We start from the raw sequence: 27,291 nt of genomic DNA, 5'->3' as shown, positions 1-27,291 counted from the left end.
ATAAAACTTGACTTAATACACAACGCCTAACGTCTTAGACTTAAGGAATCACAAAACATTTTATCATGCCACTTTCGTAAAACAGAAAAAAATTTTTTAGGTTATGTTATAGAACTTATAAAACAACTTAAAAATATACTCAATACACAACGCCTAACGTCTTAGACTTTTATTATTATGTAATAACAATTAAATAACTTTTACCTGCGCTCAATTTAAATATCCTGCTTGTCTTTTTATAACTCAAACAGAATGCACCAAGTCTCCTTCTTTTGTTTTCCATTCGCCGTCGGTGCGTGGCACTGCTCTTATATATCTAAATTCTTAATCGTAAGTATAAAAAAATGGAGGTCAAATGTATATGGGCCGTTCTTTTACAAACCGAACAGATTTTGCCAATAATAATTTTTCAAATATTTGATTTTTGAAACTTTTTTTATACTTTTCAAGAAAGTATGATTTCTATCATAAGTGAAGAAGACCCCATAAACTATATATATTCTTGATCAGCGTCACTAGACGAGTCCATCTAGCCATGTCCGTCCGTTTCTATGCAAAGTAGTCTCTCGGTTTTAAAGCTATCGGGCAGAAACTTTCCTAAAAGTCTTCTTTCCATTGCAGGTAGTATGTAAGTCAGGACCAGCCGGATCGGACAACTATATCTTACAGCTCCCATAAGAACTATCGGGGAAAAAATTTTAAAAATTATATATTTGGTGTTTTTTAACATATAACCTCTTACACTTGGAAATAACATTCTTTTTTATTGGTTTTGAATTTCGAATTAAACTTTATCAAAATCGGACGACTATATCACTAGTCGGATATATACAAAATTATATCTTTGGTGTTTTTTAACATATAACCTTCTAAGCTTAGAAATAACATTTTTTTAAGTAGATCTGAATTTCGAATTAAATTTTAATAAAATCGGACGACTATATCATATAACTGTCATAGGAACGGAAAATTGGTGGGAAAATAATATGAAACAAATTATAGCTTTGATGCTTTTTGACATATAACCTTCTTAGCTTGAAAATAACAATTTTTCATTAGTTATTTATTTCGAATTACATTTTATTAAAATCGGACGACTGTATCATATAGCTGTCATACATTTTGTTATATATATGTTAGAGTAGTCCGATTTTTATTAAATTGAATTCGAAATTCTTAAAAATATAAAAAATTATATTCCCAATATTATAAGAAATTATGTCTAAAAGCCACACAGCTATAATTTGTTTCATATTAATTTCCCACCAATTTTCCGATCGTTCCTATGACAGCTATATGATATGGTTGTCCGATTTTGATTAAATTCAATTCGAAATTCAGAACTATTAAAAAAATGTTATTTTCAAGCTGAGAAGGTTATATTTTAAAAAACTCCGAAAATATATATTTTTTTAATTGTTTCCCCCATAGTTCCTATGGGAGCTATAAGATATAGTTGTCCGATCTAGATCGACTCGTCTAGTGACCCTGATCAAGAATATATGTACTTTATGGGGTCGGAAACGTCTCCTTCACTGCGTTGCAAACTTCTGACTGAAATTATTATACCCTCTGCAAGGGTATAAAAATCGGACTACTCCAACATATCGATGTCAAAAAACGGTTTGAAAAAAAGAATGAAATAATTTTTTTGTAATGTCACTGAAGTCAGCAACAATCCCTAAAAATTGCAGATGGTGTTACAAAAGTAGATTATTTCCTATAACTGCAAGGGTATAAAAATTTTGGTTTGCCGAAGATAACTTCCTTTCTTGTTACGTATACTATTCAGTTAAAAAAATACTTTGCGTTGTTTAAAATCCTCTGAATCCTATTCTTTTAAGATATATTTATTAAAAAGCACAAATTTTTTAATTTTCTATAAATAAAACCAAATAAAAAAAATTGTACCTTAACTTTTTTGTAGATTATGGTTGCTTATATAAAAATATGCTACGGTCACCATCAATCGATGTTTTGATTTTTGGTTTTTAATTTTTTAATTGGTTTTTTATTTTAAAATATGCTTCCGTCACCATCTATCGATTTTATAATTTTTGGTTTTTCTTGTTCTAACAAGACCTCTGATTTTTACTACGACTGAAAGATGCAGCTAGTGCTTCTTGCTGACTCATGTTAGATTATTATGGTGTTTGTGTTGCTGCGTCATTTTCTCATATGATTCTTATGTCAAAATTTAAAGATTTAAACCTCATAGTATGACCTTGATCGCAGCTGTGGAAATAGGGATGACGAGGAGAGAAACCAATTGCCTAGCACTTTAAGGAAGAGCCAAAACTACCACTGTCACTTTTCTTTCACCACCTGGCTTCTAAAGCACATACTGCCAATTATCAGGACAACAAACCCAACTCCACTAGAATCTCACAACAAATACTCCTTATCCTGCATTGTTTATTGTTATAAACCTCTTCAGATGTATTATCATATGGATTACAAAAACACAACAGAATTTTCTTTGTTTAGATTTATAAGCCTGAAAACACTTTATTTCGGTACTTTTTTTCTGACCTCTAGTCCGTCAGCTCTGGTATCTGTGTTAAGATAAATTTATATTTTCGGGATTGGTCAAACAACTTTATTACGCCTATAACAAACATGATTTATTTTGATTTCTTGAAAAGTGATGGTGTTTCTTGTACAGTATGTGGAATTTATTAAATAAACAATAATTTTGGCTTGACACTGGGAAGAAAGTAATAACAGCTTAAAAAATTTTACAGAAATCGGATGAATGGCTTTAAAAATAGGGCTAGTGTTTAAAAAATGGCAAAAGGAAATTGTTTTACCGGAGCTACTATTTAATGTCTGGCTGCGGTCACTGCAAAAAATAGTCGTTGCGCCAGAGAAAATTAATACTGTGTGTGAACTGATAATGCAATATCGGCAATTGACTTACAGTGAAATAAAGTTATCCCAGGACATTTATTCCGCCCGCATACATTTAATTTTTCATAAACACTTGGTAGTAAAAAAGGATTGTTTTCATTGGACCACGTAAAATTTGGCAATTGCCTTACAAAAGGATTGGTGCAAAGACATTTAAAAAATAAAGTAACAGTTTTTCAAATGACGTTATTTAGTATTAAGATTATTATTAAGATTAGTATCGCCAGAAGATGCTTTTAAAGCGTTCAATGGTATGTATAAATGTATCTTGCTAACTAAAATTGTTTTTCATGACAAATATTCGTATTTTTATTATTATGCAAAAAATATATCACTGTAGACGGCATTCCCCGGCAAGAAAATGAAGTCAGAACTTTTGTTTGATGTGGGTGCGAACGTCACTAGAGTTTTACACCGTTCAGGGGTGTTTCTATTTAATATATAGCAACCATCGTATATAATTTTAAAATGCGGTAAAAAAAAGTAGTTTTTCGAATATTTCTCTGACTTTAATATGTTTATGCGCATACCTTTTTTTATTTGCATGTTGGGATGATTAATCAAAAACGAGCTTAAGATAACGCGTAGAGCAAAATGTTTGTGTAACGCGTATTCAAGTTGTTTGACCTGTTTTTAAGTTGTACACAAATACAACAACAACAACAAATACAACAAAATATGAAAATTGTGCTCTTCCGAAATTTATCTTACCGCAAATACCAAAGCTTATGCTGTTAGGCTTGGATAAACAATAGAAAGTATATCTATCCGACTTTGGTTTCTTTACATTTTGCATAACACACGTTGTAATAAAATAATATTTTAATTAGACCCATTAGAAGTTTTCGTTGAACAGTTTCCACCAAGAATATACAATGATTTGTTGCCATCTCTTTCACTGCCATAAATTTTGCCAGCCTTTTTAGCCATCGATCCCAAAAGGTCTTGGGAAATTTTGTGTGCTGATCTCAGAGATGATGCCCATTCCTTTAATCCTATTTCATCCTAAGAAGAACAATAAGAACAATAGTCAATCTTTAAAAAATTAATATAATGCTGTTTTCTCACTGAGTTTGTCAATATAATTCTGCCATCTCGACTTCCATCATTAATTCGTATTTGAATACAATTCTCATTTTTGTGTAGAACAAAATCGGATGAGATATCTTCTACTTGGTCCATAAATATCAATTCTGGTTTGGTATTTCCACTTTCCGAATGTAGCTCAAGCCTAAAATAAGCAAAGAAGGGAATAAATATAAATAAGTATTTTATCAAAGTAGACTGTAAAATCAAAAAACGAAACAGGAAAGCAAGCTGAAGTTTAAATACTCTTGCAGGGCGTTTCTATGAGATAAATGATATTTGATATTTGTTGATAGTAAAAACTCGACAAAATACGTCGAGAGGTCCGCCCTATATAGTTACCTATGCGAACCAAACAAGACAGTTTCAATGGTAGCATAAGTTTATTTTTTTTATTTGTTAGTGATATGCCTCTTACAGAATTGCGCATGAAATTTGAATTTTAGTATTGACAAACGTAGGGAGGTTCATGTTTATATTAACATCGACGAAAACGGTAAGCTATTTTTTGTCGTATCGCGGTATGAACATGACCAGAATGAGTTCATTCCCTAAGTCAACAGCCTACCGGCCACGTTTACGAAACGAAAAAGATTTGGTTAAATTTTACTAATACAAGTATCTTTTTAGCAGATCCACCAGTAATAAGGTCCCCGACGAGTATTCTATTTGCTTGGGTGGGTGCATACGTTCGTTCCCGAACTGAAGTGCAAACTGAAATTGACGTTTTTTAAATTGAAAGATATTTAGTAATCAACCAAGTAATTGTATAACTTGACAGAGTGACAAAGTGTATTGGTGGTGTATTGCACACACAGAGAAAAAACCGTTCTCAACGTCTCAATATCAGTATAATCGATCTCAAATCTCAGTATTGTCGATTTCGAAAGGAATTGTTCTCGGATTGAAGCTTATTTTAGTCGAATATTGAGATTACACTCTTCTGGATTTCAAGCATAAATCGTTCAGTGGTCCCGCAACGCAGAACACGGCGTAGATCTTTCAACGGTGGTTCTTTTGACCTAAATTTACTTTCCTTGCGTAGACAAGCCCAACAGGATGTCCATGTAGGCAGCACTGGTCATGCTTCTTTTAATAGGCTTCTCGATTGGATTATTCCCAGGACTGCCACTATTCTGCGGATTGTCCTTGGTTTTGGTTTCTACGCGGCTTCTGCACGAAAATAGCCGCGGCTAACGGCGCTCATCGGAATTCACTCGCTAAATCTGGTCTATTTTCGGTATCACTGTGTTCAAAAATAAAGATAAATGTTTTTCTAAAATGAAAAGTCTTTATTATGTTGTTTCAAATAAACTTTATGCCGATAAAATACTCAACATGCAAAATAGTTTCTTTTCGCTGTATATTTATTATTATATTATATTTTTTTTGTCTCCTGAATCGACTTGAAACTTCTTCCCCGGAGTATCCTCCGGAGAGGAGGATTTTCAGGAGAAAACAGTGGTTGCTTTACAATAGGCGCCGAATTTCGGCGAAACGTGTAGCAAAAACCAAGAGTTATTGTTCTCTACGCGAAGGACGTATAGCGTCTATAAAATTTTTCTTGTTAACAGTTTTGCCGTGGGGAAAGAATTCATAGTGCACCATAACACAAAAATCGCAAAGCTCTGTCATTATGAGCTTCGTGCCTCGCCTTTAGCATAAATCCAAGTCTCATCTCTCGTTATCATGCATATGAGCATGAAATCATTGTTTGATATTTCCTCGTTATACGATACGAATTTATATCAATATGTTAGAAAATAATATAAATTACAAATGTTTGTGTGAATCTGTGACATATTAATATAAATTCGTATAAATAAATATTTTATTGAAATTTAAAAAAAAAAATTGGGTTTGGCTTCGAATTTATTTGTAGTTGTAGTTGTAACGGGTATTTATTAGAATTATTATTATATTATTATTATTGTTGTTATTATTATTTTTGGTCGGGTTTCCCACGGCCATAAATACTTCTGGAATTGGTATCGTTATACAACTTTTCCTGTAGCTTCCAAAGGAACGATTTCCTCAGTGGTTGCGTTCACATGAGAGAACAGTCATAAATTGATTTCTTTTAATCATAACTTTTTAATGTAAGTTATTTACAAACTTAGAACTGTAATAAAATAGGATGGGAATGATGGGTGGGAATGATGGGAAAGTTATAAGTAGCAAAACGAACAATAATAAAAAATTATATAATATTTAAGTGGTTTCTTCAAGTAACAACGCAGTTGACTCTAGTAGAGTTCTTTTTATAATGACCTTAAAATTTACATTTCTTTGTCCTCTAATAAATGAATCGGAACTTAACAGCAGTCTTTTAAATATGTATGTATTTGAGGAGATCCTTGAATTTTTTAATGCCTTTAATTCTTGATTCAGCGGCTTCTTTTGAAAGCTCTCCAATCGAAAGTAAGAAATGTTTTATAATGTCAGGAGCATGCAGTAAAACTTTATGATTTGATGGGGGAAGATAAAAGCAGGGGTATTTCCTCCTAGACAGAGCTGAGGCTAGCTTAAATTCTTTAATGACACAAGAGAATCGGCAGCTGAACAAAACATTGTAATAATCTTGAAATACTAATAAAAAACAGGATATTAACATCATTGGGGGGAAACCGGGGGAAAGCACTTACAACTTTTAGGTAATGTAATGTTTTACCACTCATTTACACAAAACACAGAACAAGTTATTAATTGATGCGTCTGTATAATCAAAGTATATACCGTTATGAACAATATCCATTATATTCGAATAGGGTTAAACCGTGCTTTATAATTTATTAGAATTTTTTTAATTTACTGCGTTGTAAGCACGTTCTCGCACTTTTCATTCCAGTGTTGGAAAGTCCCGTTAGAAATGCCAAAAAATGTTTTGAGTCGGAAAGCTTAGAGAATCAGCTGATCTTTGGACCGGTTCTCGCTCGTATATTTTAAAATAAATTTTTTGATTTTTTGCCTATGGCAGCGACCACTGTTCGGAGGTGTGTTTTGTTTTTTTTAAGTATGTAAGGATTTATTTATTTTAGATGACCACGTTTGCATGGTTTTTTTTTAATTGTTATGGGGACAGGATATAGTAGCATTGCTTTGCAGTGGTCGATCGTATCTTTTATTGTTGATGATAATTTTGGGACTCGTTTCCCTTTCAATTTATTTTAATAATATGATCTAGAGGTGTTTTTTAGTAAAGCATGTTTTAGTTCTTTGCCAGCTTTGTATAATAGGTTGTTTATAAGTGAGGATTAAAAAGCTATTCTGATTGCTGAGTGGTATATTGTTTGTATTTTATTGAGTTTTGATTTGGGTTCCTTTCCGTATAGAAATAACCCATTTTCAATCAATAATTGAATTAATACATAAATAAGTACATTAAAGTTGCATTTTTTTGCGAATAACGTGTAAATATTTGGATTTAGGGATAGAAAGACTCGCTCCAGAGTAATTGCACTATTCTTGGGTGTATGTGAGCAATTGTAAAAAGGATAGTGGTGATCCTTGTGGTATTCCATTTTTAAGTGGCAAGGGTTGGGATTGTATGTTTGGAATTTGATCGCAAATATTGTGATTAGTTAGAAAGTTTATTATTTATTGAATTCCTATTTGGTCAAATGCTTTTGAGAAATTTAGTGAAATTATTGTTAATTATTGATAATCTAGCATTGCTAGAGAGACTGATACTATTTTCCATTTTTTGATGTCCATTTGACGACTATCGAGCAGCTGGCTTTTGTTGACTAGTTGACTATTTTTCATTGTTTTTAGTGTTTGTATATTGCTGTCCCTCCACGGGACCTGTTTGGATAAGTTTAGGTGATATTTCGGTATGGATTAATGAGGGCTGTAACCTCTACTATGATGGCATAAAGATGGATTTTTTCTTGGTTTATTTCTTGGCTGAATGGTCTAATGTCGGAAAATTGTTTACTTCATTTTTAATAGAGAGGAGATGGAGAGCTACTCCGCCATAGGGGGTTGTTCGAACTATTTATGCGGTAAGGAGTGAAGTTTATTGGGATGGGAATATTATTGGTAAAGTGGAGGTGTCCATCTTGAACAGATATTGTTTAAGGGCTGTGTTTTTTTTGCATGTTAGGAATAAGAATAAAGGTAAGGCCAACAATAACCAAAATAATTTTAACTAATATAATTTAAATAATTTTAAATATGCAAATCTAAATCTTCATTATTGGTTCATTATTTGTTGTGTGAATTTTTTTGGAGCAATTGGCACATGTTTTAGGACTTTAACTGTAGGCGGAGTGGTAACCAAATCTAAGACACTTGAAGCATCTCATTGCGGGTGGAATGTATGGTCGTCTGTTAACTACTTCATATCCTATCTACAATTTGTCGAGTTGGGTAATTTTTGAATAAGTTAATACGAGTTCCTGTAATACCAGTTTCCGTCGTTTAATTTATACCGTTCTTGTCTTTTCTTAGTATTTAACGGAATGTCAATTTGTTGTATGGTGTTCTTTGTCGTGGACCGGGAAAGTTGTGAAAAGACGGCATTTTTAGTAGTTTCTGAGCTTATATATGGTTTTTTGTTTTAACAAAGGGGGTTCCATATCTGGATTTCACACAAGTATCCACTGCTCTATTACTGGTGTGGTCTAGCACTTTTTTTTATTACAAACGGTGATATTGTTTTTAAAGTTTCATTATCGGTTCTACTTTTAACAAAATATTTTGATTCACTTGTTATCATGGTTATCATTGTTAACCGACGGTCGGGTATGTTTGAGCGAGGGCCTTGCAGTAAGTAAAATTTTTTGTAATTAAGCGCGACATAAATGCGAATCGGGTGATCTTTTTATTAATTAAGCTTACGAATTACCAATAACATATTATGAAAACGAAAAAAAAAAAAACAAGGAAGAACGATATAGTCAAGTACCTCGACCATGAGATACCCGTTACTTAGCTTAAGGGAGCAAAAGGGAAATGAGCAACAAAGTGATATTGTAAAGCGCCATCTATCGGGTATTTCAGTATATGCTATGTGGGCGGTATAGTGATTTAAGCGTTTAAACCGTTTGTCGGCGTTAGAGTGCGCGTTGTACATTTTTTTAGGTCAGTCGATAGGTATTAATGAGACAAATACATTTAAGTTAAAATTATGTTTCTATTATTAAAGCTGTAGGCGCTACAGATTTTACAGGATAGTGGGCGTTAGAGAGGGCGTGGCACTCCGCTGAAACAAACTTGCGCTGCGCAGGAAGGCCAGGAATCTGCATGTTCTAGCTGACTGTTTTAGATCTTATAGTTTCCGAGATCTCAGCATTCGTACGGATAGACAAACAGACGGACAGAAGAACATGGCTAGATCGACTTGGCTAGCGATCCCGATCAAGAATATATAAACTTTATGGGGTCGGAAACGCTTTGTTACATACTTTCCGACGAATCTAGATAAAATCTACCTTTTACTTTACGAGTGACGGGTAAATTATTTCCACTAAATTATCACTATTTGTATGTGTATTGTGAAACGTATCGAGTTTTCCTTTATCGTTTCCAAAAGAATTTTTATTTTTATCACGATACAATTTATTGTTTTATACCAGCGCTTCAAGCATGTAGCATACTTATAAATTAAGGCACTAGTCATAATAGGATTTTTAAAAATATAAAAACAATTTCCGTCTGGCAAAAGCAAAGATATGGAGATCCTTTATTGTTGCTCGATGAAATAGCTCGTAAAAAACAAAATCTTACAAGATTTATTTTGGCTGGATGTAAAAATTCATGCATCATGATCAGTAAAAAAGGAGCTTAAAAATATTACGGTACCTTTTTTGTGATACATGATACATTGCCGCATTCATGTATACGATGAGGCGATAAGAATTTATATAATTATTGTTAAAACAATATGATTTAAATATGACTGCTTTGGTCTCTTTATTTCTTACGTGTCAAATATTGCTGTGCGCAAAGGTGTATTTGCGGTGGTAACAAGAATTGATTTGCAAAAGAAATTTTAGTAAAAATACATTACAGTACAGTATCGATCTAATTAGAGTGTGTGTTTATAATAGGAATTTTGAGTTATTTTTAGAAACAATTCAATGTCTTCATAAAATGGGTTCAACTTATAAAAAAAAACCGATTATACGAAATTAACTGATGTTAATATTACAATTTTAGGTTTTTAAGAAAAAAACCTATAATTTGTATTAAAAATTTAACTTGTTTTTGGTTTTAGGTAATTAAAAATTTGTTTTTTTTTTAACGCCTAGGTTTTCAAGAACTATATACGAAAAAATTATGTCGATCGAATAACTACATCTTTGTCCAAATCCCCATACAAGTGCTTACTTTTTATACCCTTGCATAATAATTTCTTATATAATAATTTCAGTCGGAAGTTTGCAACGCAGTGAAGGAGACGTTTCCGAATCCATAATGTATATATATTCTATTCTATTTTATTCGGAAAACTTATACTATATAATTGGGAATATCATTTTTATATTTTAAGGACTTTCTAATTAAATTTGATAAAAATCGGACGACTCTAACATAAAGCTGTAAATAAAAACATCAGAGAAATAATGAAATATATTTTTTTAAATTACTGTTACCAACGTTGATTATTTCTTATAACTGCGAGGATATACAAACTTCGGCTTGCCGAAGATCGTCCCCTATACAAAATGTAAACAAGATTTTAATCTAGTTACTAATGGACACCAAGTTACTTTAAAGGACACCAAATACTCAAACATATTTTCTCCCTATAAATGATGGTTTAGTTGAATATAACCCTTTGAACGAATTAGTAAGACGAGTTTTTTAACAATAGGAATATTTTAAAAGATACTGTTTTGATTAAAGGCTTCAATGCTTTTTTATTTCAAAGTTCATTTAATTGTATATAAAGGGATCCAAACATAATATATAGTTTTTTTTAATAGAACCACAAATACAAAATGTTGAGAGACAGCAATTTGATTAATTAACAAAAGCAAACAGTTTTCTCCAAACTCGAAAATATATTAGAGAAATAACAAACTGAAAACAAAAATATTTGTTAAGGTCTGAAAAAGAAACGATATCTTCAGATCAATAATAGTAAACATTCTTCTAAATTTTTTTAAAAGGTGTTCGTAATGAAGAAGTGGTACGGAATGGGATGTGGTTTACGTATTTTAAATAGATACATTGAAATTTCAAAAACAACTACGTTGAGTTCAAAAATTGTATCGGTTTTGTGAGGAGTTGAATAGCTCCACACAAATCCTGGCAGATGTAGCAGCAGATGGCCGGCCGCTTACCAGGTATGCGACAGCTTCGCGTAGTAACGGCGCGGCGAAGAGCGGATGGAGAGGGTGCGACTTTGGAGATCAAGGACGAAGAACGTGAGTGTTTAGAGAAATAGAGAATTTGGAGACCAATGACGGAGAGCAAGAGAGTTTGAAGACTAAGGATGGAGAAAGAGAGAGGAGACGTGTGCAAACAGGAATAACAGGACGCCGTCGGGCTTCGGACTCTGCCGTGAACTTTGGACCAAAAGAGAGGGTGCCACATCTCAGCAGCGGGGCGGCACACAGGCGTGTCACAGGCATCACGGGGACCAGCGGGACGGCAGCATTAAGCAGAACGTCGGTTGGATGCAGCGCATGAAAGACAAGTGGGCCAAACAGGAGTCATGGACTTTGGACCCAGAGTGGAGACATTTCAGCGGGCCGTGCGCAAAAGGAAAATAACGCTTTCCGGGGGCCCTATATAAAGCCGCGGAGCACTGGCAAAGGGGTGAGTCGATTGAAATCAGTCAATCACAGGCAGTCGAGACAAGCAGTTGATCATGGTCAAATCACAGCAGAATCAAAGTGCACAGCAGCGCTGTGGAAGCCTAAAAGGAGCAAGATCGTTCCGTCGAGATTTTTGGGAATGGGACTACAAGGAATCACCGAATTGAGACACAGGTAGCTGAGGTCCAGAGGGGATCACACGGCTACGTCAAGAAGATCTGTTTATTCCTGTCAACGAAGTCCTAGCGTTACGTCTAGTCAAAGTTTGAGCAGTGGGTACCGGCGACAAGTTGAGGTCGGGGTAAGCCTGTCTAAACATAGTGTACCCCGCCGTCAGAGTCGGTCAGAGTTTGAGCAGTGGAGGCCGGCGACAATTTATGCACGGGGTAAGCCTGTCTAAACCCTGTTTACCTCGCCCAAGCGCTACTTTGGCGTGTCTCGGTGTAATTGAGCAGGTCCTGGCTCGATCAGCCATAAGGGAGAGTGGTCGATCAGTACGGTCTCGGCTGACCCCCAAGCGGGTCTGAGTCTTTGCCAAGCACTCGCCGAGTCAACGCGTCAGGGATAAGCAGCGAGCAAGGATCTTCAGGGAGCTGCAGGAGTGGAGCACGAGTCAACGGGGCGAGAGGACATCAGGACAACCAGAGCCGTCGGAGACACCAAGGGCCACAAGCGGCAATATCAAGGACATCCGAACTACCAAGCTGTCTGTAATTACACCCGCAATAGTCCCATCACTTACCCTTGAATGCTGTCCTCTCTCAGTGAACTACTGGGCGTTCACGATTATTTAAATTGGTGGGACGAACACACACAATCTATTGAGCAAGCCGCACGAATCTCGTATCGAGCAGAACTTACAAAATCGGTGCGTTACATTTGGTGCCCAAAACGTGATTGTCCCAGCAGAATGGGAAAGAGTGAATCTACTGCCTTAAGAAGGAGGTCTTCGCCCAAATCGACTTAATGTCGCCCTGGACGGCAGATTAGAAGACATGAAGAAGGCATTGTCGGAGTATACTCCGAGACAGTGAACGACCCACAACTCGTCGAAATCTGGGCCGTGCCTAGATGGAAGCTATGTACCACGACAGAGGCGGCCCGAGCATAACGCTAACGAACGCTGAAAGGGTCAACAACAGTGCTGACCTCGAGACACAGCCAGTCGGATATGCAAGGGTCGTCAAATAAGTCCACGAGTTGTCATTCAGGTTCGAAGGGGCGGAGAAATCGTTCGAGTTCCTGGAACAAGTATAATGGTCCGCCAACATCTACGATTTAGACTTTGATATGATCCCCCGAGCGATGCCAGAATTTCTTAAGGAAAGGGCGTTGAAGTGGTTCTGCGCCAACAACATGCAATTTAAAACCTGCGCAGAGTTCATTGAGAGCTTCCATCTTTACTTTCTGTCGATAGATTTTTTCAGAAGGCTGCCGGATCAGGTCAGGCATCGGAAGCAGAACTTCGGTAAGTCGTTCAAAGGCTACTTGATCGACATGCAGACGATGTCCACGATGTCCAAATTATTCTTCAAGAGACACCCTAAAGATCATGAAGGAAAACTGCACCCCAAGCTTAAGGATCTTCCTAAGGGCGTACAAAGTGACGGAACTGTATACGCTGATGTTATAACCCGATGAGTACGAAGAACTGTATAAGGAGCGGTATGCGTTCGCACAAGAAAAACAAGTGAAGACCAAGTCATCACCAGCAACGCAGGTCAGGTGCAGAAGGACCGAGGAGACAGGTAACCATGAGACACGAGGAAATGACCAATAGTCACCGCGACAACGAGTACCACCACAAAACTGTGTGGAGGCCACCAATACCCTTGCAGTTATTAGACATAATCAACGTTAGTAACACCATATGAAATTTTAAAGGATTGTTGCTGGCTTAAGTGATATTAAAAAAATGATTTCATTATTTTTCTTTGACAGCTTTATTTTAGAGTTGTACGATTTTTATTAATTTAAATTCGAAATTCTTAAATATATATAAAATTATAATCCCAATATTATAGAATAATAAGTAATAAAACAACGAAGCTATAACTTGTTTCATATATTTTTCTACACATTTCCTATGACATCTAGATGATATGGTCGTCCGATTTTGATAAAATAATTCCAAGCGTAGGAGGTTGTATGTTACAAAAAACCAAATAAAGTCGTTAATAAATTTAATTCGAAATTTAGAACTAATTAAAAAATGTTATTTCCAAGCGTAGGACGTTATATGTTAAAAGACACCAAAAAATATAATTTTTTCATATTATTTGCCCACTAATTTTCCGATCGTTCGTATGTCAGCTATATGATATAGTCGTCCCATTTTGATAAAATTTTACTTTAAATTCACAACTAATTTAAAAATGTTATTTCCAAGCATAAAAAACACCAAAGACATAATTTTTAAATTTTTTTTTCCCCGATAGTTCCTATGGGAGCTATGAGATATAGTTGTCCGATCAAGATACTTCCGACTTATATACTACCTGCAATGCAAAGAAGACTTTTGGGAAAGTTTCAGCCCGATAGCTTTAAAACTGAGAGACTAGTTTGCGTAGAAAAGGACGGCAGATGCTGATCAAGATAATATACGAGGTGTGTTCAAAAAGTAAGGTGACTTTGTATTTTCAAGAACTATTAATTTATTTATCAATATTAATGTTGTCCCCTTCAAAGTAATCCCCATCAGATACAATTCACTTATGCCAACGGTTTTTCCAATCCTCAAAGCACTTCCCATAGGCACTTTTCGGAATAGCCTTGAGCTCTTCCAGCGATGCAGTCTTTATCTCTTCAATCGTTGCAAATCTCCGTCCTTTCATAGGTCTCTTTAGTTTTGGGAACAAGAAAAAGTCACATGGGGCCAAATCCGGTGAATATGGTGGCTGAGGCATTATTGTGGTGTTGTTTTTGGCCAAAAAATCTCTCACAAGCAAAGATGAGTGAGCAGGGGCATTATCGTGATGCAAAAGCCATGAATTGTTTTTCCACAATTCTGGACGTTTCTTTCGTATTGCTTCTCGCAAACGGCGCATAACTTCCAGATAATACTGTTTATTGACCGTACGTAAGAACTCCTGATGCACCACGCCATGGTAATCGATGAATACAGTGATCAAAACTTTGACATTTGATCGAACTTGGCGTGCTTTTTTCGGTCTTGGCTTATCTGGGCTCTTTCATTGTAACGATTGGGCTTTGGTTTCGATATCATAACCATAACCATAACCATATACCCATGATTCGTCACCAGTTATGACCCTTTTGAGTAAATCTGGGTCGTCGTTGACGTCATCCAACAGCTCTTGAGCGATGCTCATGCGACGGTTCTTTTGGTCAAAATTCAGCAATTTTGGAACAAACTTCGCTGACACACGACTTATGCCCAAAACTTTTGACGTTTTGGCAAGATCCAAACGATATACCGACATCTTCAGCAATTTCTCTGATAGTGATTCGACGATTTTCCAAAACAATTTTCTTCACTGCTTGAACTTTTTTATCAGTTGTTGACGTGCTTGGGGGTCCTGAGCGAGGCTCGTCATTGGCATCTTCCCGGCCATCTTGGAAGAGTTTGTACCACTTGTAAACATTTTTTTTTTTACTCAGAACAGTTTCACCGTATGCCACTGTCAACATTTCAAGTGTTTCGGAGCACTTAATTTTATTTTTTACACAAAATTTGATGCAAATCCTTTGATCCATATTTTTTGATAGCAAAAAATCGCTGAGCACGCAAAACAACTTGTTACCTTTACGCCTCTCACAACTAAAAAAAAAAAGGGGATTCAATTGAAACTTGGTACAGATGTTAGGAAAGAGTGTACCAACATAACAAAACATAAAAATCGATAATCGAAAATATGTTGCCCGCGAAATTTGAAAAGTCACCTTACTTTTTGAACATACCTCGTATACTTTATGGGGTCGGAAACGTCTCCTTTACTTCGTTGCAAACTTATGACTGAAATTATTATACCCTCTGCAAGGGTATAAAAACAAAGAAGAACGCTATAGTCGCTGTCAGATACCCGTTACTCAGCTTAAGGAAGCGATCTAGGCGATCCGGAAACTTAAGCCGTATCTGGAAGGTTACCACTTCAAGGTGGCAACCGACCACATGGGACCGAAGTGGCTCAACAGCATCGAGAGTCCTCGACGAAGAATCGACAGATGGCCCCTGGAGTTGCAGCAGTACGACTTCGAAATAGCGTACAGGAAAGGATAAGTCAACGTGGTGGCAGACGCATTGTCAGTGGCGGCGGCGGAAGCCTCCGCAGCATGCAGCTGGATTCAGGACATGCGCGGGAAAATAAGGACCCAGCCACAAAAGTACCTGGACTACATGATGGAGGCAGGAACATACCACATAGAGCAGGCAGTGAGGATGTCGAGACGTGGAAGATGTGCGTCCCGAAAGCACGTGCGTCACAAATCACCGGCAGCTGGCCACGTAGAAAGCCGAAGCACAATAGCACGTCTGGCAGCCCGGTACTTCTGGCCAGGCATGCACAGAGACGCCCGAGCCCACGTGAGGGGATGCGAGACATGAATAAATTGATGCGGGACATGCATGACATTGAAGCCGAATCAGATGCAGGCGGCTGGCAAACTACTAAATCAGGTGCCAGAGGAACCATGGGCTGCAGCATGTGCTGACTTTGTCGGATCCCTGCCGCATTCAAAGCACGGCAACCAAATGCTGCTGGTGCCACTGGGAAGCGCGACAGCCGAGTCCCTTAAGAAAGCGTTCAGGGAACGCATCATCGCAAGGTATGGGGTCCCGAAGATAGTCATAACGGACAACGGTGTATAGCTCACGGCTCCATGCACCCCCCAGGAGAAATCGACGGAGAGAGGAAATAGGACCCAAGGCAGAGGGCCAAGACTACCGAGCGGCCTATACGAGACCTCGGGAACCGGGCGACGCACTGAGACCCCAGGGGATAAGGCCAACAAATTCGGGGAAATCTTCGGGATTGTAAGGCGGAACCGGAGAGAGCCTCCCAGGATAAGGTTAGGCATTACAACCTAAGCAGGAGACAATAGATACCAGCGGTGGGGGACGTCGTTCGTAGCGAAATAGGCCCCAATATACGACGGATATTGATAGATTTTGCGTCACTAGTAATCTGCAACACAAAGAAAGCGAGAGCTGAAAAAGCAATAGAAGCAAAACACAATTGAGCAGCTACGACAAGCAGAAGCAACAGACGCAAAACAACATAGAAACTCCAGAAATTCATAAAGGATACTACTGAATGAATCCAAGGATAACTCCAAAGATTCTTAAAAGAGACTACAGAAAGAATCCAAGGATAACTCCAAAGATTCTCACTACGAAAGGCGCCCAAGGATAATTCCAAGGATGTGCAAGGCACTACGATACAACCATACACAACGATAACTCCAAGGATGTTCAAAGGATACTGAGGGAAGAGCCCGAGGATAACTTCAAGGATGCTTAAAGGATATTGCGGAAAGACTCTAAGGATCACTCCTAGGATTCTCGAAAGGTACTACGGAAAAACTTCAAGGATTCTCTACAAGGCACTAATACAACCATTTACAAGGATAAGTCCAAGGATTCTCAAGGACACTACGAAAGGAGTCCAAGGATAACTCCAAGGATGTTCAAAGGATACTGAGGGATAGTCAAGGATAACTTCAGGGATGCTTAAAGGATACTGAGGAAAGGCTCCAAGGATCACTCCTAGGATTTTCAAAGGGTACTACGGGAAAACTCCAAGGATTCTCTACAAGGCACTAAGATACAACCATATACAAGGAACACATCAAGGATAAGAAAAAAACGACAAAAACGCAGAGGGGAACGATCCAAGGCCTCCAAAGACTCGATTGGGACTGGCAGGAAACACGCAAGCAGTTTGCCGAAGGAAGGGGGGAGTCGGTGCAACTAAGAGAGCAGTACCCAAAAAGAACAAGCTCCCCGGGGAAGGGCCTAATGCCAAGACGAGTAGGTGAGATCGCCATCCGGATCGGGGTCCAAATCATGGTCAGCAACGGCAACCTGCCAAGAGAGAATAAAAGGATGAGCACATACAAGGAGGCCCGTGGGAGATCAGGGTACTTATCTAGTGGCAAGAGCAAGTGGAAATGCCGGGCTGAGGAGGAAGAAAGAAAAGAAAACAACTAAACTTCGACCGACAGATTTACGGGCAGAAACAATTTGTAAAATCATCACTCATCAAGCAAATGGAAATATCGGTGATGGAGAATATCGCGGCGAGGATGTGGCTAGGTCGCCCTTGTGATATCGGCCGATGAATACCGATATCGTGAGCAGGTCCTCTGGGTATCGATAGCTTATTAGTATCGGTGCCCATTGGTAAAAGATGGAGGTTCGGCGCGGGAGATTTGAAATTGCTACACCACATCAGAACCGGCACGCCAGACAGGTCAAGTCAGGGACAAGCAGCGGGCAAGGATCTTCAGGGAGCTGCAGGAGTGGAGCAACTAGTCAACTAGCCATTCGCCGCAGCGTTACGATCTCTCATCGACACCGTAACTGGTTATTTACCAATCTCTTCTCTCGCCCGGCAACGAATAGATAATAGCCAACGCAATGAAAATTCATATCTTCATGTCTAGAGTAGATTCCAAAACGCGGTCGCTATGGGAAGGACAACTTAGTTACAATTGCTTTTCCTTATGGAAAAATTGATCAGAAGCGCTTTATAACTGCATCACTTAAGAAATCGACGAAAGGCAACAGAGCCCAAAAATAGGGGCAGCCAAACAAGCCAAATTATTGCAAAACGGCTTTAGCAGTATCCAAATCTGCCGAGGCACCCAAATTTAAGTGTTATTTTTGCAAGTCAGAAGACCATTTTATTCAGAATTCATGTTCCTTCGCACGCATCTCGGTAAATCCTCAATTCCAATTCGAAAAGAGTGCACCTGCATGAATTGTCTACCCAGGGGCCTGGAGTCTGAACACGTGAATCATCTTTTTGACGAATTTCTACAAAACCTCATCATAGAGTTCTGCAACGCTATACCTCGGCTTCGCAAGAATTATTTAGTAATCTGTTGCCGCCGCCTCGTGACAATTATTCAAAATGTATAAACTTTCAAAAATTCGATCAGGTCATACTCGAAACGAAACAGTGCTCTAGAATTAAGTTAGAGTCAGGGTTACACGTTAATTCTATTACGGAGGAGTTGGTAGATAGTTTGGAACGATACCGCCATGAGACAAATTTGTCTGGTATTGGGAATTCCACGAGAACAGATATCTTTGCAGTCTATACGACTAAACTCCTTCGAAGAGGTAGTTGAATGTATACTTTTTCTTTCAAACATCTTTAACAATTTAGCACCATAACGTCGGCTAGCAGCTTTTGTACTTTAAACCCTAATATAACACTAAGAAAGCTCAAAAAACCTATGTACTATTTGAGGAAGGACTGAAGAAGGATTCTTGGTAATATTGTTGAATAGAAAGGCTCTTGGAACTAATGGATTTGTTAATAGACAGCAAACAGCGATTTCGCATCAACGTCCAATAGTAAAAAAAAAAACAAAGAGTTAACAGTATCGTCTAGAGTTAAATGTGTATGATAAGTCCAAGGTGGTTAGGTCACAGAAACTTAGTTCTTAACGCTTTTTTATATTTGTTGCTTTTACTTCTTTCTTTAGCGCAAGAAAATCTCCCTGCTCAACAATATTCTGGACAGGAAAAAAGCTTTAGCTGTTTATGAAATTGACAACCCAGCCGAGGAAGCCTTTTAACCGTAATCGCACAATACAATCCATCCAGTAGATGAGAAACTTAAAAAAAAAAAAATTTAAAAAAAGCTTCTAGGGAAATTTTTGGTACTGCTGCACTCTCCCGCCTTTGTAAAAAAGAGTGTTACTAATGTCAAAACACTTATAAATCTTATCTCATCAAGCTGCAAGAAGTCAATGTTCTTTTTTTTTCAGCAACATTCAGTGTAGCATGTGACACTTTCGATACAGTACCAGTTAAACATGCTGTATCCCCACCCCTAACAGAGATACTTTAATTGCCGAAACTTGCCCTGTGTAGACATGTTTTCGATCGCTCTGCCGAGAGTGCTCTTAAACAACAAAGTTACAATACAGCGAAAAGACGCTGGCAGAAATGCCATATCGCAAGGGAATACTCCCTTGTGTCTGTGAGAAACTGAAAATCCAATAAGCTTATTAACAAGGGCAACCCGTAAAGCCACGAAAGTCGTGATCAGCAACAAAAACAACAGACGAACGACGGTTGTCTTCGGTGCGAAATAATGCTTACATTTCAATTGATTCATCGGATGCAACAACACAATCAACGCCATTGACCGTCCCAGAAAGAGCGCGCTCACTGTTACCAGCAACCCAGTGCCCAAGCAACTCCGCCGTTACTCAGTCGTGGAGTTCACAGTGCCCTTTCCTTCTTCCGATGCACCGAACACGTCGGCTTGTGCGCTCACTACTACGGTCCCCTCCCTTACTACAGTAACATCAGCGACAACAACAACTTCAACGTCACCGGTTCTCAGTGGCCTACTCAACACCGCAATTAAAAATCACCTCTACTGACTCTATTACGAACAATACGCTTGTAAAGACCGGGATCGATCGGTATGTACAAATGTATGTGTATGTATGCATCGCATACATATTTAACTCAATATTTAAATAAGGCTTCTTTTCTGACAAATGGAAAAAATCTGTTACTACATAGACCCCGAAGCCATGCAAATATAAATCCCAGACTTCTTCGTATCGACCCATCAGCCTCTTTCCGTGACTGAGCTCCTCTTAGAGCGATCCCCAGCACCAGTTTGGATTACAGTTTGGAACTACCGAACAGGTAAACCGCCTGAAATCTGAAATTCACACCGCCGCAATATTGCAGTGCTCTATTTCTGGACGTATCACAAGAATTTGACCGCGTCTGGATCGACGGTCTGGTGTAAAAAATCAAAATCCTTTGCCAGTTAACACCCATAATTTGTTTGATTCTTACCTGAGAAACAGGGCCTTCACGGTAAGATGTAAAACGTTCACTTCAACAGCACTTGATCTTTGGAGTACCCCAAGGAAGTGTGCTTAGGCCAATCCTGTACATCCTATACACGGTTCATCTCAACCTTTGCTGATGACACACCGCCCTTGACAACCTCTCAAAATGCCCAAAAACAGCAACAGAAAACTTAAAAGACCATCTGGTGGCCGTCGAAAATTGGCAGGCAGACTGCCGGATGGCAGAATGAGCAAAAATGTAAACATATTACATTCACCCTGAACTTGTCGAAATGCCCACCACTTGCCCTATACAACAAGCAGCTTCCACAAGCTGAGGAAGTCACCTATTTTGGCATACCTGGAGAGGGCACATCGATGCAAAGAAGACACACCTAAAACTAAAGGCCAACAGCCTCCACTGGCTTATAAATCACCGCTCCCCCTCCCACTCGAATGTAAAGTCTTACTTTATAACTCATGCTTAAAGCCGATCTGGACCTCTGGTTCGGAACTCTGGGGAAATGCAAGCAGCAGCAATGAAAAATCATTCTGTGAGGAGTTGAATAACTCCCCACAAATCCCAGCAGCAGATGGCCGGCCGCTCACCAGGTACGCGGCGAATTCGCGTAGTGGCGGCGCGGCGAAGAGCGAGGAAGTAGAACGAGAGAGTTTGGAGATCGAGGACGGAGAACGAGAGAGTTTGGAGATCGAGGACGGAGAACGGGAGAGTTTGGAGAGGAAGAGAGTTTGGAGAGGAAGAGAGGTTGGAGACAAGAGTTTGGAGAGCAAGAGGGTTCGGAGACCAAGAGAGTTTGGAGACCAACAATGGAGACGGAGAGAGCGGAGACTTGGCGGGCGGAGCGAGAGTGCCGTGTGCAAAAAGGAGTAGAGGGACGCCGCCGGACTTTGGACTTTGAAAAGAAGGTGCCACATCTCAGCAGCGGTGCGGCACACAAACGTGTCGCATGCGTCTCCGGGATCAGCGGGACGGCGGCATCAGGCTGGACGGCGGGGGGAGGCAGTGCGTCAAGGACAAGAGGGTCAAACAGAAACCATGGACTTTGGACCCGGTGTGGAGAGTTTTGGCGGGCCGTGTGCAAAAGGGAAATAACGGGTCCCAGAGGCCCTATATAAACCCGCAGGGCGCTGGCAGCGAGATCAGTCATTCGGCAGGAGTCATTCAGTCGAGAGCATTCAGATCAGTCATCCAGTGGAGAGCATTCAGTCGAGAGCATTCAGTCGGGATCAGTCAGTCAAGAGCGAGCAGTCAGTCGAGAGCAAGGAGTCGTCGGAAGCAGCGCCGTGGGAGCCTACGAGGAGCAAGATCGTCACGTCGAGACGTTCGGGATTGGGATTACTAGGAATCTCCGAACTGAGATACAGGTGGCTGAGGTCTAAGGAGGCGCCACACGGCTAAGTTCTGTTCTGTCCTGCCGACGAAGTCCTGGCGGTACGCCTGGAGGGTCTACTAGACTGAGATTTGAAATCGAGAGTAGCAAGCCAGAAGGGAGAGAAGTCCCGGAGCGGCGTAACAGAACCCCTAGAGTAGCGAGCCAGAAGGGAGAGAAGTCCCGGAGCGGCGCAACGGAACCCCTAGAGTAGCGGGCCAGAAGGGAGAGAAGTCCCGGAACGGCGCAACAGAACCCCTAGAGTAGCGAGCCAGAAGGGAAAGAAGTCCCGGAGCGGCGCAACAGAACCCTGAGAGTCACGAGCCAGAAGGGAGAGAAGTCCCGGATCGGCGTATACCCTCGAATCCAGCGCAGAAGTCAAGGCCTACAGCCACCTGTCAGAAGTAGTTCGCAGGATATCGCCACCAGCAATCAGGACACCACACCGCAACGGCCACGCAAGGAGGATCGGGCCCGCAGGAACGGCACGGACAGTACGCGGAAGGGTGAGGCTAGGGTGGAACGTTCGTTTACACGAGGCACAGAAGCGAAGTGAAAAGCGAGGCAGCTTCCTGGCGTTCTGCCTTGACTGTCCGCACGATCTGAGCGGAAGCCCGTGGGACCATCCGGGACAGAGCAAGGGACAGGCGGTCGGGTATCGAGAGGAGTGATCCTGGAGAGCTCGTCGGTCTGTTCCCCCAGGCTGAGAACGGTGACGCTTCCCTAAGCCCGCACGGCTGACCCCATAGCGAGTCTGAACCGTGGCCGAGCAGTCACCGAGCCAGCTACGTCAGGAGCAATCAGCGGTCAAGGATCTTCGAGGAGCGACAAGACAGCCAGCCACGTCAGGAGCAGTCAGCGGTCAAGGATCTTCGAGGAGCGACAAGACAACCCACACCGTCGGAGACAGCGAGACGAGCAAGTTATAAAGCCGACTGCAGTTATACCCGCAATAAACCCACTCCGAACCCGAGAATTCTGTGCCTTTTCACTGAACTACACACACAATCTACTGAGCTAGCCGCACAAATACCGTAGCAGGCAGAAACCAAAGAAATCAGTTCGTTACAATTCAACGAGTACAATCAAAAATCCTACGAACAATAACTGGAGCCCCCTGGTACATCCGTAACGCGAACATCCAGAGAGACCTGGATATAAATCCCGTAAAAGAAGAAATTGTTTGCAGGAAAATTAAATACGAAGCCAGACTTTCAAGTCACCCAAATCCACTAGCAAGACAACTTACCCGGCTAAGCTACCACTCCCGACTACAGCGAAACGATTTCCCCTGTCTAACTTATAATATTATCCCTGGAAATAAAAATAATATAAATTAACGTAACATAGATTAAGATTTGAAAACTTATTGTTAGTCCCTTAAGCCCTAGAGAAGATTCAATAAGTAACAACAAACGTTAAAAAAAAATGTTTATTGCCGGTTTTTGAGAAACCCTGCAAACACTTGAGGTACACTAATTCCGAGACTTTTCATTCTACTATGCAGCAGTCAATGCACGTCACCAATTTTTATATGCACTGCTAGCATACTCCTTAAGCATTACGTTTTTTTATTTGTGGTAGTCGCTAACACAATGAGCAATATTGTATCTTGCATACATATGCTTTTGTGTCTGTCTCTTCCTTTTTTTTTTGAAAATTTCGATTCATTGATTGATTGGTGCTTCAAAAACTATGATGTCCAGATCGTTACAGTCAATGGTGATCGGTATTGAGCCCTGATTACTAACTTTTTCATTCCTGAATTGAACTCGTGCCACAATCGATTTATTGAAAAACACGTTTGATGACCGCCTAATTTCACGTTTTGGACCTATAAATTGGCCTCCAAGATCTTCTGTTTTAACTCCGCTAGACTACTTTCCGTGGGGCTATGTAAAGTCTTTGGTCTATGCGGATAAGCCACAAAAGATTGACCATTTGGAAGCCGTGTTATTGCCGATATACGGCCGCAAATGTTGATATTGGACTACAGCCGAGCCGACTACATTTTCCAGAAATCATATATAAAATGTAATGCCACAAGATTATCTTTCGAATAAAAAAATTCATGTCAATCGAATAATCCATCGTTGTTTTATTGCAACTTAAAGTTCTATACCTCTAAAAAAACACCCGTTATAATGCGAACACAAAGGACAAAACACTTTTTACTTTCCTTACAACATATGATGCCTTCTTCGCTTAAGCAGCTATAAGGTGTTTTCCAAAGTAAAAAAAACTTTTTTAATCTAGCGCCCTCTAGAATCTGCTATCGTTTATCGACTTCCAGTAAAAATATGACATTTCGTATATTGGAAGTGAGGTTATTGCGTTTTAAGTGTCAGTATGTTTTTGTCATCGGTGTGAAAATAAGCTTCGAGCAAAGAGCCAACATTAAAATTTCTTTTAAAATTGGTAAAAATGTTACCGAAACGTTTGCCTATCGCGTAGCAGAGTGCACGAGTGGTTACAACGTTTTCAAAGATGTCGTGGGGATATAAATGACGATGAACATGTGGGACAAAACATCGCGTCTGGGGAAGTCAAAAGTGAAGACAATGCTGATTTGTTTTTATGATTCCAAGGGTACTGTCCACAAAGAATTTGTTCCACCCGGCCAAAACGTTAATGCGGTATTCTACCTTGGAATTTTGAAGCGTTTGGTGCGCCGTTTTTGATGTGTTCGTCCCGAATATCGCGAAGATGTAAGTTGGCGTTTGTTGCACGATAATGCGCCGTCTCATCGATCTACGCTTGTGTCCGACTATTTTACATTTTCGGAAACATGCATTTGCCGATGAAAGGAAAGCGTTATGCAGACGTAGAGGCCATTCAAAAGGCTTGCACCGGCATACTGGCGGCCATATCGGGCGACGAGCTAAAACACTCGTCCGACATGTTTTTGGACCGAGCAAAACGCTGTATTAAAGCAGAAGGAGACTATTTTGAATAAAATAAATTAATTTTGCCGAAGAAACTATTTGTTGGCTTTTTTTTTCAAGTCCTGTTTACTTTGGAACTCACCTTGTATATCCTTCTTTGGACCAATTTAACATCAACTAGTCCATTTCCGATGTATCGGCTCATTCCCCCAAGTTTCATGCTGATCCAATATGCTTTCATTGTAATACTTGTATATATTTTGAGGAGTAGAAGACTAACTATATGGATCTTTAAATGACGATGTCATTGTCTGCTTATCGACGCTATGGGGGTTTTATTACATGTTATATTTTGTGTTCAACATCTAATCTTAGATTATTTGAAATCACCCTAACCAACTTTGAGTCTGGCATGGGCTCAGACGGTTCATCTGGAATGGCCAACAAAAAATCAAGGATGCCGTTTAAAATTGAAAAATGTTCCCTGCTTTAGTTCATGCGATGCGTCTCTTACGTGTTGATTGGACTTATGATCTTTATATCTTCTTTTAAATGGTAACAAAGTTGACATCAATTAATTTGGTTTATCATCGCCGATGAAAGCTAAAAGCTGGGCCCTAAAACAACAGGTTTGGATTGACATGTCAATTCATTTTCAATATATATTATATTATATAATATATGGACGTTGATGCACTTCAAACAGTACAAACAAGTGGCCCAACGACACCAAGCACGTGCTTGTTACGCGGGGGCCCTTTTATCAATTTGGGCAAAAAATGCGAGTTCGCGAGGAAGATACATACATAAAACAAATAGAGACGGGGCACAAATGAAAATAAAAGGCATAACTAAGAATTAAGCAAATGAGTTAAAATATTAGTTTTTAATATCGGGATAGATGTTGAAATGCAAATTAAATGATAATGTTTATTATAGTTATTACATAGAACGCGAAAGGGCTCGTGCAGACAAAAATTTGATGTACATCGTGGCAAATTTAGAGGATAATAATTTCGTGTTAGTCTAACGGGAACGTTGAATGTTAGGCGGTTTAAAAGTTCTGCAGAATCAATGTCACCTCTTATAAGATTTTGTATAAAAATAGTACCAAGCATTGTTCTACGATTTACAAGTGTAGGTAAATTAAGCAATTGTAATCTACTCTCGTAAGAAGAAAGCCCTACGTTTTGATCCCAGTTCAAACTACGCAGGGCAAATAAGAGAATTTTTTTTGCACCGACTCAATACGGTCGATGTGCACTTGATATTGTGGACTCCAAATCGACGAACAATATTCCAAAATAGGACGGACAAGGGAGGGAATAATAATTTGGTCGTATAAGGGTCATCAAATTCTTTTGACCAACGCTTTGTAAATCCAAGAACACTCATGGCTTTGTTAACAGTGGACATAATGTGGCAGTCAAATTTAAGTTTAGGGTCAAGAAATAAAACTAAATCGTTAACTGAATATTTAGTGGCGTATTTTTAAGAAAGTAACTGATAAAAGTAGGAGTACTCCTATAAAAAGTCATAACGTTGCATTTAAGGCAGTCCAAATTTAAAAGGTTGTACTCACACCATCCATGAAAACAATCAATATCCGACTGTAAGTTAAATCCCGACGCTATACATTATATGATAAACAAAGCTTAACATCATCAGCATACATTAGTACACGAGAATGTGTTATGATTGAGGGAAGATCGTTAGTAAACAAAGTAAATAGCAAAGGGCCTAAATGACTACCCTGAGGCACTCCAAATGTGACGTAGTTCAATTTTGAAAAAACATTGTTAAATATAACCCTCAGAGTCCAACCATTCAAGTAACATGAAATCCAAGATAATAGATTACCAGGAAAACCAAGCTGATCTAATTTAAATAAAAGAAGAGAGTGGTTAACGGAGTCAAAGGCCTTACTAAAATCTGTATATAAAATGTCAGTCTGCATTTTTTTTCTTAAACCCATTTTTTACAATAAAGGCCAATTCAAGAAGGTTGGTGGTGGTTGATCTTCGCTTAACAAAACCATGCTGACACGGTGATATAAGCGAGGAACATAAATGTTGCAAATAAGAAGTGATAATACGTTCAAATGCTTTAGGAATTGCGGACAATTTAGAAATACCTCTATAATTTTGGGCATCTGCCTTCGCACCTTTTTTATGCAGTGGAATAATAAAAGAGTCCTCCCAGATAGAAGGAAAAACTGATGATGAAATAGACAAATTAAAA

At 39.2% G+C, this 27,291-nt stretch overlaps 1 protein-coding gene across 6 annotated transcripts in view; it reads right to left on the bottom strand.

Annotated features, from left to right (window-relative positions):
• Positions 1-2,473: 2,473 nt before the first annotated feature.
• LOC108027275 (G protein-coupled receptor kinase 1) overlaps positions 2,474-27,291 on the bottom strand; it is a 284,279-nt gene continuing 259,461 nt past the window's right edge. For all 6 annotated transcript variants that reach the window (XM_044091485.2, XM_044091489.2, XM_050889929.1 and 3 more), the window contains 2 exons: positions 3,979-4,141; positions 2,474-3,915 (listed from right to left, as the gene is read on the bottom strand). In XM_044091485.2, the coding sequence (XP_043947420.1) occupies positions 3,733-3,915; positions 3,979-4,141 (346 nt within the window). In that variant the 3' untranslated portion in view covers positions 2,474-3,732. The remainder of the gene's footprint in view (positions 3,916-3,978; positions 4,142-27,291) is intronic.

Source organism: Drosophila biarmipes, unplaced genomic scaffold (assembly GCF_025231255.1).
Source record: "Drosophila biarmipes strain raj3 unplaced genomic scaffold, RU_DBia_V1.1 ptg000009l, whole genome shotgun sequence".
In the NCBI taxonomy this organism is placed as follows: domain Eukaryota; kingdom Metazoa; phylum Arthropoda; class Insecta; order Diptera; family Drosophilidae; genus Drosophila; species Drosophila biarmipes.
The sequence above is the reverse complement of the archived record's forward strand: the minus strand, read 5'-3'. Positions and strand labels throughout refer to the sequence as shown.